At 41.3% G+C, this 16,407-nt stretch overlaps 1 protein-coding gene across 1 annotated transcript in view; it reads right to left on the bottom strand.

Annotated features, from left to right (window-relative positions):
* The window catches only part of lama5 (laminin, alpha 5), a 322,932-nt gene that overhangs the window by 125,716 nt on the left and 180,809 nt on the right, over positions 1-16,407 (bottom strand). Inside the window, exons 17-24 of the mRNA XM_073061956.1 lie at positions 15,612-15,658; positions 12,416-12,515; positions 12,154-12,206; positions 11,672-11,777; positions 9,554-9,656; positions 7,313-7,469; positions 5,592-5,727; positions 2,280-2,422 (exon numbers count right to left, since the gene is read on the bottom strand). Of these exons, the coding sequence (XP_072918057.1) occupies positions 2,280-2,422; positions 5,592-5,727; positions 7,313-7,469; positions 9,554-9,656; positions 11,672-11,777; positions 12,154-12,206; positions 12,416-12,515; positions 15,612-15,658 (845 nt within the window). The remainder of the gene's footprint in view (positions 1-2,279; positions 2,423-5,591; positions 5,728-7,312; positions 7,470-9,553; positions 9,657-11,671; positions 11,778-12,153; positions 12,207-12,415; positions 12,516-15,611; positions 15,659-16,407) is intronic.

The following is a 16,407-nucleotide window of genomic DNA, read 5'->3' as shown; positions in this document are numbered from 1 at the left end:
CCACAGCCTCATAGAACATCCTCAGCATCGTCCGGCAGATATTACTTCCTCCTGGGTCCCCTTCTGCTTTCCTTTCTCCTAAGGCCCACTCTCCTCTCCTATCAGATTCCTTCTTCTTCAGTCCTTGACCTTGCCCACCCTCCTGGCTTCACCTATCACATTCCAGCTAGCCTCCATCCCCTCCCCCTACCTTTTTATTCTGCCATCTTCCCCCTTCCTGCTCAATCCTGAAGAAGGGCCTTAGCCCAAAACTTTGACTGGTTGATCATTTTGATAGATGCTGCTTGACCTGCTGAGTTTATCCAGCATTATGTGTGTTTCTTGAAAGAAAGGTTATTGTCATGACACTGTATCATTAAACTCTCTATCTTTTTCTGAGGTGATTGTCCATTTGAACCCTTTTCACAGCTAAAGCAGCATCTGAAACCAGGTAATCGTTCAAGGAATTCCCATAGTTAAATCTGATTTTAACAACTCAAAGTAGAATCAGATTTAAGATTGGGGCATTAAGCCAAACAGCAGTACAGATCAGATATTTTCCCAACTGGTAAATTATAAACAGGAAGATTTTCTTTGTATTTAATAACACCTAAAAGCTTTTGTTGAAAGGTTGAATCAATATAAGATTTGCACCCTGAAAACTCTAAGCACTGGATTTGACTGCCAATATTTACATTGGCACAACGAATTCTGAGTGTTTGAGTTGTAACAGAACCTGTAAGGAAATTAGTGCTAAGTATTTTACATCCTCTCTAAATAGCCAACAGGGATAAAGGAACATTTACTACAACCAACCACAACGCAAATAAACAGTGAATTGCAAGCAGAGGGGCTGACCGCTCAGATCTCTCCTGCAGCTCTGCGGATTTGGCAGACAGCTAAGACCACTGAAAAATGTGTGGTTGCTTCAGGACGTCAGTATTACTCTTTTCAAATGGGAATTTGGCTATGAAGCTTCTTCGTAACCACTGCAGACAAGGAAGGGAAGCTTCTGGTCCAATTCTTTCCATCCAGGAAAGGAGGAGCTGATCTGGCTCTCAGCAGAACAATGGGAGCTCATTTTTTGCTCGTCAGTCTTCGCGAATCCTCATTTTTAAAAAAAACTTTTGTTAACTCCTACTGTTTCAGGAGTTATCAAGGCATATATGATGAACTGATCTGAATGGTGCTGACCTTCACACGAAAGAAGTGGTTTTGTGGAAAACAAGCTTTAGACATTTATTGCAATCGGTATAAAAGCAGTGGAACTTTAATGCAATTTTATAGGGCGCTGCTTAGTCCGTTGCTGGAGTACTTGGTGCCATTCTGGCCTCTATGTTTAATATAAGTATATACCAGCATTGAGAGGCTGTGCAGAGAAGGTTCATCACATTGATCCCTGGGGTGAGGCAGGTTGAGTCCACACTCCTTAGAATTTAGAAGTATAAGAGGTGATCTTATTAAAATGTATTAAGGGTCCACTTTTTCCCACTGAGGCTAGGGGAGAAAAAAAAGAGGTAATGGGTTAAGGGTGAAGGGGGAAAAGTTTAAAGAGAACATTAGGGGAGGGCTTCTTCATGCAGAGAGTGGTGGGAGTGTGGAATGAGCTGCCAGATGAAGTGGTGAATGCGGGCTCACTTTTGACATTTAAGAGAAACTTGGACGGGTACATGGATGCGAGGTGTATGGAGGGATATGATCCAGGTGCAGGACAGTGGGACTAGGCAGAAAAACGGTTCGGCACAGCCAAGAAGGGCCAAAAGGCCTGTTTCTGTGCTGTAATGTTCTATGGTCAACATCACAACTTGCTGGCTGGGGAAGGAAACCTCACTTCAGGATTACATTTTCCTAATTACTTGGGCAGCTCAATTACTTTACTTAATGTTAGGAAGGGTGATTCGAGGCTTCATTTAAGAAATGCTTTTTATAAAGAAGTTATGAGAAGGAAGGAGGGAAGGAGAAAGAGATACCATGGTTGATTATCCTCTCAGCATATTAATGGAACATGGGGGGGGGGGGGAGAAACCAGAAGAAACCTCACTGATCTTGGCTCCCTGACGCCCTCTGATCATGCTGAATTGAAGAACCACTGAAACGTTTTGAATTAGCAATTACATGCACTTTACTGTTAAAAAAAAAAGCTCTTTCAAAACAGCTGGCAAATATATGGTAAAATCTGCTTCCTGCATCCATGGCTGCACTCGTCCAAGTCAGAGAGTCTTCCTGTCTCAAAGAAACTAAATTGTCTACTACATCGAGTCCAGCAGCATTAACTAAATCCGCTACAAAATGTTTCTTACCAAGAGGATGTCCTCCGCTTCGATGACCACTGACCACACACCAGGGTTGAGAACAAAAGGTTCCACAAATGTATTCTGTGGCACGGTGACAAAGGCTGGCTCAGTGCTGGGAGCAAAGATGATCTGCTTAGTCTGTTCCGAACCTGGGCATCAATCCACAGAAAGTAACATTATTTCTGGACTGTAAGTAGATAAATATCATTCATTAACACCAAAACAAGCCTAATGATGCTGGGACACATCATCAGTGATGTAACCTGGGGACATCAGGTGTTTCGGGTCTTTCAACATCAGACACTCTCACCCGGGCGACCCAGCCAGAGCTGACCAGGGCCTGTCTTCTGTCCCAGCAGCATTGGTCCAAGGTTAACACCTCCTGATCCATAGCCATCTGCAGGTTTACTCAGCAGTCGCTTTTATACAAGAAGTAATTTAATAATATGGACCTTTTCCAGAGGCCTAATAAATCTATCAATCAAATTGAATGATCCAAATTAAATCATAGAGGATATGAAGAAGGTCACATCAGAACATTGGATAGGATTAATGCTGTAGACCAGGGGTGTCAAACTCATTTTAGGTCACGGGCCGGATTGAGCAAAATGCAGCTTCATGCGGGCTGGATCAGTCGGACGCGTGCAAACGCAGCTTTCGTTGCCTCCGTTTTTTCAGCCTGCTCTCATGTGTCTCAGTCTCTGCTATAACTACAAAGTGTTTCACTTTACAAATTCCGTTTCTTATGAAGAAGACTGCTGAGCAAGACTGCCGAATAAACACTAAAAACCCTGAAAACCTGGTACCTGAATAAACTCAGCATTAGCCATATCATACGCCATAGGCGCTTCGATTACTGGGGCCAGCTTTAATAGTAATTAGATATTATCTCGCGGGCCAAAGATAATTCCACCGCGGGCCGGATTTGGCCCGCGGGCCTTGAGTTTGACATATATGCTGTAGACAATTAACTTAGTTTCTGCACACTAACAAAATATATCTCAAACCTATTTCAGATTTCTGACATCTGCAGTAGATTTCTGTTGGAATATTACTTCGATAGGTTAGTCCGGTTCAATGAGTCAGCATGACTGAGAGGCCCCTTGAGCCACTGTAGATTACCCATCTATCACAGGGGCTCCCAACCTTTTTTATGCCATGGACCTATAATATTAAACAAGGAGTCAGTGGACCCCAGGTTGAGAATCCCTGATCTATTGTAAAAATCCAATAATCCAGCACAACTTTCCTTCTTCATTATCCCAACTCAAAGCCCATACTAACCACTAATCTTCTGTGAAGATGACTTCATAACGTCAATGCTAATTTAAAATTTTTAAGTATGAACAAGTGTTCACTTTCGTTCCTTTTAAGTTTTTTTTAAACAGGATCTATATGTCATTGTAGAAACTGGCTTTTAACATCCATCGATCCATGGCGTTGTCCCTGTTCAGCCATTTCAGAAAGAAGTGAAGACTAAACTCATGACTGTGGGTTTGGAGGCACATGAAGAACACAGTGAGCAAAGATGGCTGACTTCCTCCACTGGATATTCGTAAACATGGTAGTGTAGTGGTTAGCACAATGCTTTACAGTACAGGCGACCTGGGTTCAATTCCCGCCACTGCCTGTAAGGAGTTTGTACATTCTCCCCATGACCATGTGAGTTTCCTCTGGGTGCTCCAGTTTCTTCACAGTCCAAAGACGTATCAGTCGGTAGGTACGTTGGTCATTATAAACTGTCTGTCGCATGATTAGGCTAGGATTAAATCGGTGGGGGGGGGGGGGGGGCTGGTGGGTGGCGCAGCACAAAGGGCCGGAATGGCCTGTTCTATGCTGTACCACAATAACAGTGATAAGATTTTGAAACTCGAGGCACTGGGGAGCGAGCAGGAGGTGAGGAATGAGCAGGACTTGGTGATGGGGAAAATTTTAAAACAACCCTATCTTTAAGTGGTAAAAGAGAGGATGAAAGCTAATAAGTGGTCCAACATTCTCTCATATTTTCCTCAAACCAAGGAGGCTCTTCGGCCCATCAACTCTATGCTGGCTTTCAAAGTCTCAACCTGCACTAATGTTATGTTTATTTTACTGTGCAAGTTATGGATAACTTAAGGTTATGCAATTAATGTTTGTCATGTCTGTTACATATTGAGCTGCTGCTCCCATTTACCTTCCCTGTGACCTACTCTCTCTCATATGCTCATCAATCTCCCCAGATAGCTCCTCTAGGCGGCATTTTACTGCAGCCAATTAACCTTTCAACCCGCACATCTTCCAGATGCTTGAGGAAGCGCAACACCCAGGAGAAACCGACATGGTCACGGAAAGAACATACCCACAGCATCCACGATCTGACTGAACTGGGGGCCCTGGTACTGTTCGGCAGAATGCACCACCCCCAGTGATTAGATTATTTTTAAACTGTGGGGAAAATAATAGAAGGCACGTGTGGATTGTTACTTTATCCCAGTCAGCCACAGAGTGAACAGTCATCCCCAATGCAAAACTGCTGAAGGTTGCAAAGATGGCTTCAAATCCACAACACAATACATTAATGTCTCCTTCAAGATTAAATAGAGGGAGTAGAGGGAATGAAAGATCCAATATAATTTTTTGGGAAACAATTAAGCAACCAGTACCATTACTGAAGAATGAAAGGGACAAGGAGTGGTTTGTGAGAGGTTACATTAGCAATGACTGTGGGTTGCAAAGATCTCAGGAATGAATAATGACCCATCGGTGACACTTTAAACTCCAATGGGTACATTGCAGAACAGGAACCACCTCATAACTTTCACCACAATGACGGCACGACAGTGCCTCTACCCTCTTAGACGTCTGTGAAGATTCAGCATTTCTTTAAACTGCCATCTTCTTGAAACGGCCAGTATTTCCATGGCTAAAATCTTACCTGTTCTTTGTCCCTGATAAGCTGCAACCTTGCCAAATATTGTGGCAGATCCTGCATTAATATACCTCAAGATGAAACGAAACAAATAAAGCTGCGAATCCATCACATGCATCGTTATTTTGACTCTATTCTGCAAAAACGAAAAGGAATTTGACAATGGTACATAGGTGTGACTAGGGCCACAACCAGCAAAGGAGACTCATTCATCTCCATATAATCGATGCAAGGTCTCATTTCCCTTGAAACAAGCATCCACCTGCGTACGTAAGTATCGTCCACATTAACAAGCAACTAACACTAAGATTAAAGGAAGATGGGAGTGGATCCCTAGACTTACAGAACAAAAGGGTGAACCACCAGCAAAGACATATAAGGAGAATTTAAAAGGTCAGATAGCCACTTACAGTTCCCACAAGCATCAAGATTTACTTCGCTGACCATGACCATTCCTTTCACGTCAGTGGCTCCATGGTTCACGAAGCGGAAGACAATGCGAAACAGGTCAGGGGAGGTCACGTTGACAGCCACAACTACCTTAGGCTAGAGGAGAGAGAAGCTGATGGAAGGGATAATCATTCCAGCACCTCACCGTGCAACAATCCTAACAGCCAGCAGCCCAACGAGACTAAGCATGCTTCCAACTAAACGTGCAAAAATATCTTCAGCTGAGAGGCAATATCACTGCAAAATACAACTACTTGGATCAAACTCAAGCATTGTAAATGTATCACAAATTCTACATATTTGTATACACATATATTTTATTTTTTATGTATACACACACACACACACACATATATATACACATACATACGTATGTGTTTTATATATATATATATATATATATATATATATATATATATATACACACACACACACAAACACAAATGCTCACATATACACATCTATCAGTGGCATTGAAAAATATTAACTCGCAAAAATATTCCCCAAAACTTGAAGTAATTTCATTGAAAACATTTTATTACACAAATATTGACTTTTCATTTAAATACTGTGGATATTAAACTGTTCTCAAAGGCACATGCATTGCTCTTCAATCCCTTTTCCATCTCCCTCTCTTACAGCTATACAAGGACTGTAACAGGAATCCGCAGTTACGAATCCAAGACCAAATTAGGATTGGGACATAAAAACATGCAAGATGAATATGTCATTTTTCATTTGCACCAAATAACTTGCATCGAAATACTTTGGTGGTGTTTGTGTGTGTATTGGTGCCGAGTGATCAATTGACTTTTTGTGCAGTCCCAGCATTAAACACACCCACAGCACAGAAGGTGTTGAATAAAAAAAACTCCACAACTTCACTGATTTAGCATTTCCCCATCAAGCTCTCAGTACCCTCAATAAGTCTATTTCTCAATGTTCTGACAATTAAATACTTTGAAAGACAATTAGTTGTTAATAGCCAATGAGGGATATCAGATCCAATAAAAATGTTATAAACTGGTTACTTATTAATGAATGTTCAATCTTCTTAACCCAGTAAAAGTTGACGAATAGTGTATTGGAGTTTTCACTCCTTCGCTATTTGTAGATTACCAGAACATGATTCCGCTGGCACTAGGAATTTTTCAGTACCTTGTTGCTAATGAACACAGGTACAATGAACACTGCCAAGCAACTTGTTCTTTGGCTGTCTTCATAAGATATTCACATTTTGGAGAGCTTGATCAGGAGTGGAATCTTCCCCTCGCTAACTCAGGAGTACTAAAACTAACTAGAAACTGCCTAATTCATGACCGACTGAGGTTCGAGTCTTCTGGTAAAGAGCAGGCAACCATTTCCCTCTTTGAGTCATTGAAGGAGCCCAAAATCTGTTGTTCATTGGACAAGCTGGTTCTTCTCCAGTGTTTCAGCATAAACACCTCCTTGTCTGATTTTTTCCCACTGATTTGGGTTGTGAAGAAGCCAAGACATGATTAGTTTTGAGCCACGCTTACCCACTGGAATGTCCCAAGTGAATTTGCAAGCATTCTCCATGAGTTGTCGGAGAAATTAAACCATAACCTGCTCGGAAAAGGCATCCGGGAAACAAAACAGGGCAAAGAGCTAACTGATCAAACACAGATTCACTTCCTCATGAAGTGATCCTGTCACCTACCTGAATTGGAGACATCTGTGCATAACCTCGCCAACTAAAGGTTTCAAACTCAAGTGGATTAAAGCCAAAACGAACAGCCCTCCCTTCAGGAGTTGTACCATCCTCGATCTCAAAACGAAGATGATGTAGATCAGGAAAGTAGTGATCTGGCTTTGCTCTTTAAAAAATAAGCAATAGAAGAGACTGGCACCAAAGATTTATTAACAACACAGTCCAGCAACATAGATTTGAGTCTATCTAAGTAATAATTATTCTTTCACTGTTTCTTTTAGCTATTTCATTGCATATTTATTTTCTTCACAGATATAAACAAATTGTAGGTAAATATATAAGTACCCAAGGAACTCTCAGATAGTATGGATTAGTTAACAGGAATACTACAAGAAGACAAAAACAGTCAATCATAAAGATAACCTTCTGGTAATCAAATTCCACCCCCCCCCCCTTCTCTATTCCCTACTCTGACCTTTACTTCTTTTCACCTGTCTATCACTTCCCCCGGTTCCTCTCCTTCCTCCCTTTCTCCTGTGGTCGACTCACCTTTATCAGATTCCTTCTTCTCCAACCCTTGACCTTTTCCCACCCACCTGGCTTCACCTATCACCTTCCAGCTATCCTTCTTCCCCTCCCTCCACCTTTTTATTCTGGCATCTTCCCCCACTCCTTCTCTGTCCTGAGGATGGTTCATGGTCTGAAACGTTGACTGTTTATTATTTTCCATAGATACTGCCTGACCTGCTGAGTTCCTCCAGTTGCCAAACACAGTCAAGAGCCATTTTCACTTGATGTAGCAGGATACCCAATGTAGTAAAGAGAAATTTGTGAAATACAACACAGCCAGGAAGAGTGAGAGACACCAAGCAAATTAACTATAGAACAATACAGCACAGTACAGGCCATTTGGCCCACAATGTTGTGACTATCCAAGGCTTTTGAATATATAGTTCAATAATGTCAACTTGCTTGTATTTGCTGCACTTACTTGAAGTTAGAAGGATGATCTAATCACAGTTTTAATAAGGAAATTTTAAAATAGAGTTAGAATCTATATTAAAATAACACGGGCACAATTTCAAAATTAGTGCTGGAGGACAATTTGAATAGTCTAGTATTGTTGCCTAGAGTCAGATGGTGAGGCTGACTTTCTAAGTAATCTAGAAGCTGAGGACATGGAGGTTGAAGGCAAGGCCACTGATAGTGGTTTCATGCAGTTCCTGGTGCTAGAGGAATGGAAAGAGTTCAATTCAGTGAAATACCAGGTCAACAACATCCAATGCTCATGAAAACTAAACTAAAATGAATCCTCTTGCAGAAAATTAAAAGTCAGTGTGGATCTATTATACCCAAATTCTCATTCCAACCTCTTTCACATCCTCAGTCTGAATGTCTAGATCAATGCCAGGACATCAAGCAGTGGCTAATCCCACGGTGATCCTGCAGAGGCAGCAGGATGTGAGTTGAATACCAAAGGATATAATGGGGGAGACAAAAAGCACACTATGCAAGGATAAAGGTAACAGGCTGGCAAGAGGATAGGGATTGGAGCATAATTATTTCTCCAGTTCTTGTCTTGTAGGCAGCTGTCAATCCCAGGGGATTATGGGTTTGTGCCTCTGGTGGACTGTGTCATCTCCAGGGTGCAAGCCTGGGCAGGAAGATTTGAAGAACCGACTGCTGCCCTTGCAGTGGGTTCCCCCTCTCCACGTCACTGATGTAGTCCAAGGGAAGGGCAAGTGCCGATATAGATTGGCACCAGTGTCATTGCAGGGGTTGCCAAAGTGAAGTTGTAAACAATATCAGACTGCCTCAGGGACCCTGGCTCCAGATTCCTTCCTCGGGGTTTACTCCCGAAGCCTTTCCCATGGGTGGGTGTGGCCGCAAGGCAACGGAGGTCTAAAATCAGAGTTTTCCTTCCCCAAGGCGAGCTGCCGTCCAAAGCTGACGAGCCCCATTTGCCCGAATTTTTCCAACAGGAAAATACTTTTAAATCACTGACTATTCATTTAGAGGAAGATTGCATCACAGTTTCTAACACAACTTAACCAGTTCCACGGTAATGCCCTTTCTTAAAGAAAACTCCGAAAATAATTGACTCAGAGATCCAGTAACCACCCTATCAATGTTCCTGTATCTGTAATAGCCCATTTAAGGCACAAATCCAACAGTTTCTAACTAATAACACTGTGAATGAATGCTGACAGGAGAAAGCTGAAACAGAAGAGCACTGAACTGGAGGCTTACTGGTTGCATGTGCGCCCTTCGATATTCTGTCTGCAATGGCAACTCCCCGACAGCTCATCGCACATCAAGCTACCCACCGAGCCTCCTATATCACATTGGCAACCTATAGAAAAGAGCATCAAAAACAAAACAAAAACATGAAGAGTGGACAGTAACCTTGAAATCAAGGCATTTTCTAAGAGCCAATTTCTTAGAAAGATGTCCTGGGTACTTTATTAAGCAACTTGCATTAATTGATGAATGCACTTATTACCGAAGACAAAACCTATACTCAGTGGCCACTTTATTAGGTACACCTGCTCACCTGACTAGTTAAGGGTGCAAATTCATCTGTAAGCCACGTTTTTAATGAGTTGGTGAGCTCTCTGATGTCAAGCTGGCATTTCTGTGTTTGGTTTAACAGAGCTTGTGTTGAAATGTTTCATGCCTTGAACTTCTTTCTCCCGTCAACAAATAAAGTAACTTCACATTACAGAGATGTGCAAAGGCGACTACTTGCCAAGGGATATTCACGCTGATCTCAAGTATTTCCATTTCAGTTCCTTTGCTAACACCAGTGCGAAACACTTGGGTGGTTTGGTTGAAGAGATAAGTTTCTGAATGAATTCCGTTCGGAGACCAGGTGCTGATTGGAGTCAAAGGGGACAGAAACAGGCCTTTCAGCTCAAATCACCACGGCCAACCCAAATGTTAATTTGCCTGCGTTAGGCCCATATCCCTACAGGCCTACACTGTCCATGAACCAATCAGGATTTCTTATAATTTTGGTTCTGCCTGTGGCCACCCCTGCTCTCTCAGTGGCTCCTGCTCAGATGTTTGCATCATGTGTACAGTTTGGCGACAGTCCAGGCATCCCTAGGAGAGGTCACCAACCAGCCTTACAATGATTAGTGGCTTCTACCCGTCACTTTGGTCAGACCAACTGGTGACAGACTCATGACTGCGTGTTTGGTTAGGTTGAGAAAGTATTCAAAAAACTCAGGAGATCTTGGGCTTTATAAACGGAAGCACAGAGTACCAGAACAAGGAAGTCACAATCAACCTTGCAAAACACTGCTCTATCCACAGCCAGAGGACTTGAGTCTGTTCTCTGGCACTGCACATTGGGGGAAAAGTGAAGCCTTTGGAGAAAACATCAACATTAATTAACGTTAGTGGTCTGGCTGACAGAACTAATGACTTTGTGGCCAAGTTTTGTAGATGATACAGAGATAGGGCAAGTACTGTTGAGGAAGTACTGTAGATTAGGAGAGTGGGCAAAGACAAGGAAAAAGGATTACAGTGTAGGAAAATGAATGGTCATGGACTTCGGTAGAAGAAATAAAGCAGGGACTACTTTTTAATAAGGAGCAAATTCAGAAATCGGAGGTGCAAAGGGACTTGTGAGCCCTAGTCTAGTGCAGGATTCCTTAAAGGTTAACTTACATGCAATCTTGACATTCATGCCAAGATTTCTGGAATATAATAGAATGGATGTAAGGCTGAAACTTAATAATGCACTTGCCAGACCATATTCAGAGTACTGTAAGCAGTTCTGAGCCTGATATCTAAGAAAGGATGTGCTGGCATTTGGAGAGGGTCCAGAGGAGATTTACGAGAATGATCCTGGGAATAAAAGGGTTAAGATTATTCTGGACATGTATTTGCTGGAGTTTAGAAGAATAAGGGGAGGTGGGTCTCTCACTGAAAGCTCTCATATATTGAAAGGGCTAGATAGAGTGACATGGAGAAGATGGAGAGTGGGGGAGTCTAGGCCCAGAGGGCACAGCCTCAGAACAGAGATGAGGAAGAATTTCTTTAGGCAGAAGGTAGTGAATATGTATAATTCTTTACCACAGACGACTGTGGAGGCCAAGTCATTGGGTACATTGAAAGCACAGATTGACAGGTTCTTGATTAGTAAGAGATTCAGAGGTTATGGGGAGAAAGGAGGAGGGTGGAGTTGAGAGGGAAAATAAATCAGTCATGCTGGAACGGTTGAGCAAAGTCGATGGGCCGAATGGCCTAATTCTGCTCCTATGTCTTGGGAGGTATCTAGTAAAGTGGCCACTGAGTATATATTCATGTATCATACACTTAAAATGAGATCTTGTCAGGCTGTGTAACAGGCAAACTCACCTTGGCATCCTAAGTAATTCCTGTTGCTGAGGTTATAGTATCCTGCTTTACAAGCTCTACAATGCCGCGTGCAGACATTAGACTTACAGTAACACTGGCCATCATTCTGCAAAGCAAAGTGGCAACATTACAGAGAGTATCAGAAAACAAAACTTTGCACTTTGATGGCCAATATCTTCAATTGTAACATTAAAAGACAAGAGTTTGTAGCACCAGTACTGGTACAATACAGTTCTCCAGGAAGAGAGATAGAGAAAGAGAGAGAGAGAGAGAGAGACAGAGATAGAGATATAGAGAAAGAGAAAAGAGAAAAGCAGAGAAAATGAGGCAGAGAGACTAGGTAACCAAGAAAGACAGAATGAGATTCCACAGAATAGCCTACATTTTGAGAAGAATGATAAAGACAAGGTTCATGAAGTATGAACAATCGTTTGAAATGATTTCTGGAGCTCAGCAAAGTACAAGTGTAGGTTTCAACCAACCTGCAAGCACTCTGCAACACCATTTAATGTACCTTCAACGTGGCACTGACAGCCTGAAAATAAAGGCCCATGAAAACAGTCAGTAAAAGTCATTGGCATCATTTTACTAAAAAATTATTTTAAATTACTTAAAAATCATTTAAAGTCCCTGCGTATATAAGAATCCAAATTCAGGTGGTAAAACCTGTACAATAATGAATAAACGTCAACGCAAAAATTCCACAAAACTGTTACTACTGGGGGATACAAAGAAATCTCTTACTGGAGCATCCCCATGGGTTTTCTGGTGACAGATTCCAAAAAAGAGGCTTGCATTTATCACAGGCAGAACCTTCAACGTTCCTCCGACATTGACAGGATTCCTTGAAGGGAAAGAAAAGAGGAAGATAACTAGTCAGTTATATCCCCCCTCAGCAAGTGACATCTTAGCAAATCATGTTTTGTTCTGCCCTTCACAATACAAAAGGCCCAGAGTGACTCGAGTAGCAGCAGTACTCTCAATGGATATGATTAAATGTTTCCGTTTCAGTCTGATACAGCTAAAAAGCACAACTGCTTCCAAGGTCAGGACAGTCAACAAAGATGTCTTAATGCGTTTAAATGAACTATCGCTGTTTAAAACGAAAGCACACACTCAGTGATTCAGGAACAGCTTCTTCCCCTCTGCCATCCGATTCCTAAATGGACAATAAATCCTTGGACACGACCTCACTCTTTTTTAATATACAATATTTCTGATTTTTACATGTTTTTAATATACCCATACTGTAATTGATTCACTTATTATTTATTATTTTTTCTTTCTGCTTCATTATGTATTGCATTGAACTGCTGCTGCAGAGTTAACAAATTTCACGTCACATGCCGGTGATAATAAACCTGATTCTGATTCTGAGTGTCCATTATAAGCAAGTGTGGGAGTCCCACATAAATTCAGAACATCCACAGTGGAATTGCTACTTTGACACAAGGTCCAAGTCTATAATAATCCAAACTGGATACCGATGCTTTGTTGCACTGGTTACTGATGTTGCCAATTTGAATTGATTTCTGGATTCTAAGCCCCAAATTAAAATTCCAATTCTTTTGCTGACTTGGATGTCACAACAGGTTGCTGATAAAAACTACAACAAAAAAGCAGCTGTTTCCTGTTTTTGTTTCCCTGATAATAGTGAATTAAATTTATGTTGTATCGTTAACACAGTAAAGCCTTGCAAGTTCCTTTACAGGAGCACACAGCCATGATCAAATTGAAAATGGTGAGTCAGCTCTGAGGAATTAACTGGCATATTCCTGCTTCTATTTTCTTCTTTACGTTCATTATCAAATTAAATTTGACACGGAGCCCATTTGGCTAAATGATGACCAGCAGGTTGCTCAAATGGACAAGTTTTAAGAAAAACAAAATCCTGCTAGAAACTGAAATATAGACAGTTTGTGCTCAAAACTGACAGCAGGTTCAGATGAAGCTGAGAGGGAGATGGATCAGCCATAAAATGGTGGAGCAGACTTGAAGGGCCAAATGGCCTAATTCTGCTTCTATATCTTAAAAGTCTTCTGAAGAGTATTGGCCTGAAATTATAGTTCAGTTTCCTCTCCACAGATGCTGCAGTAAGCATTTGCAGCACTTTCTGTCTTTATTTTAGGCTTTAAGAAGAATCTTAAAGAAGGACAAGGAGAATGGAAATAACATTTCCCCAATGTCAATATACATTTCCCATTCAGAACTACATGATTTTCAGCAGCTTTTCACAAACAGAGGGAAGGATCTTGGTGTGAACACCTCATCCATAATGGAAAGAAATGCTTTCCAACTCTTTAGAGTCATGAGAAGTCATTCCTATTGTCTCCACCTACGAGCCTGTGATGTTGCTGCAAGCAAGATTTTATTGTGCCATGTCTCACCATACTTGGGTATCTGACAGTCAACATGATTTGAACTCTGACCTTTTAAACTCAAGAATAAATAGCATAATCCATTTAATAAAGAGCATTTAAATATGCTCAGTAATAATTACTGGTTCACAGCTTACCCATATCCCTTTTGGACGTTCTGGGCAAGGTTGAGATGTAAAGAGATTATGAAAAACAGGGCTTGATGCTCAATGCTGTTCTTGTTGGTATTTAAGATTTCCAGCATCTGCAGTTATCCACTGCCCAAAAAAGATTCATTGGGTTCTGGTTGTACATTTTGATGGAAGATCTGGGTTCTGGTTAGATTGGATTTTGTTGCATTGGGTCAGCATGGCTGGTTTAGCATCACTTCAAGTGAATAACATGGTTGATATTTAAGGTGGTGGCTCAGTATGGTCGGAAGAAGATTATTTATTGGATCTGGCTTTGCTTTGATTAGGTTGTGTTTACCATCTTAGCAGTCCACAAACTAACAGAGAGCCAAGTCCCCAAATGCACAGTTTATAAAGACAAAGGATTCTGCAGATGCTGAAAATGTTGAGCAGCGCACACAGAATGCTGGGGGAACTCAGCAAGTGAGGCATCACGGAGGGGAACGAGCATCGATGTTTCGGACTGAGACCGTCATCAGGATTCCAGAACTGTTTATTCCCCCTCCACAGAGGCTGCCTGTCTTGCTGAGTTCCTCCAGCATCTGGTGCGAGAAAGGCCTATTTTACCAGCATATTTTCTGAAACTTTAAACCCCGCCAATTGATTCTCCTTTATAGACTAAGATCCTCGTTGCTGCACAGAAGGAAAATGAAAACCCAAATGTCACAAAGAAGATTCAGTGCCTCAGCATGAAGAGGAGGAAGGTTTCCTTCATGTGCAATCCAACAATGATAGTGTAAAATTAGTCTTATCAAGGTATTTCAACGAGACCTGCTCCAGGTGTGAGGATTAGTATTGAAAGGAAATCCCTCCTACTGTGTTAACAATGCAATTAAAGTACAGCATCTGTTCATCTTCCCCATTTACCCTCGTTGATCTAAAGATCATCATTTAAAGGGATCCGTTTGTTCAGTTGCAGTTAAATACAGTACAGTGCAAAAATCTTAGACACCCTAGCTGTTTTATGTGGTTTCAGATGGTAGGGCCTCTTTGGAGCCCTGATCTCAACATCACTGAGGCAGCCTGGGATTGCCCGGAGAGTCAGAAGCAAGCGAGACAGCCAATACCTGTAGAAGAACTGCGGCAAGTTCTCCAAGACGCTTGGAACTACTGTACCTACCAGCCGATTTTCTTATAAAACTGCACTACAGAATAGATGAGATTTTAAAATCAAAGGGTGATTTGATTTTAAATGATACTGATTTGATTTTAGTTTTTGTTTTTACTATTTACTGTTCTTTATAGTAATTCTTTTGGGTATTTAGAAACTTTCCATTTCATTACGTTGAAAGCATCTTTGCTTTACAGAATTTTTTTTACATGCGCTGAAGAATTTTGCACAGTACTGTACGTAACTCAATGGTTTAACATACTACAATAGATTTTACTCACATCATTGGTGGAGAGAGATGTAGAGCCAGCTGGATCACAGGAAGCCACTACAAATAAAAATCAGAATACAGTAAGGAACCAGGATAATGCTTGTTGGGCTGATAGTTTTGCCTTACCAAGCACAGTGTTAATACCACTGGATTTGAGCCTCTTGTAGGATGTGATATGATGCTCTTTAACTATAAGCCTGCATGGTAGTGCAGAGGGTAGCACAACTCTTACAGTACCAGTGATCCGGGTTCAATCCCACAGCTGTTTGTAAGGAGTCTGTGTGGGATTCCTCTGGGCGCTCTGGTTTCCTCCAGCATTCCAAAGATGTATGGGTTAGGGTTAGTAAGTTGCGGGCAAGCTATATTGGTGCCAGAGGCATGGTGACGATTGCAGGCTGCCCCCAGCACATCCACTGACTGTGATTGATGGCTGCTGATGCAAAGCTACGCACTTCACTGTATGTTTCAATGTAAAAGTGACAAATAAAGCCAATCTTTATCTTTTTTGTTAAACAATAACAAAGATTATCCAATTTCTAACTAATCCAAGACCACCAACAATGATATCAATGTTAAGTATTAAATTCAGAAGAACTTAAGAGAAAAAATAGATGGTATTTTCAAAACAAAGATGACATCAGAGAAGCCAGAAAGACAAAAAGACACCATGTTGAGTTCTAATAGTTCAAGTGATGAGAGGTAAACATCACAGCGAATATGTAACTAAAGACAGAGTAGCAAAAACATTTGTATGAAAAGAATATTTTATGAAATAATTACAGGCTGAATATTCCTTATCTAAAAAC

Source organism: Hemitrygon akajei, chromosome 11 (assembly GCF_048418815.1).
Source record: "Hemitrygon akajei chromosome 11, sHemAka1.3, whole genome shotgun sequence".
In the NCBI taxonomy this organism is placed as follows: Eukaryota; Metazoa; Chordata; class Chondrichthyes; order Myliobatiformes; family Dasyatidae; genus Hemitrygon; species Hemitrygon akajei.
Note: the sequence above shows the minus strand (reverse complement) of the source record. Positions and strands in the feature narration are given on the sequence as shown.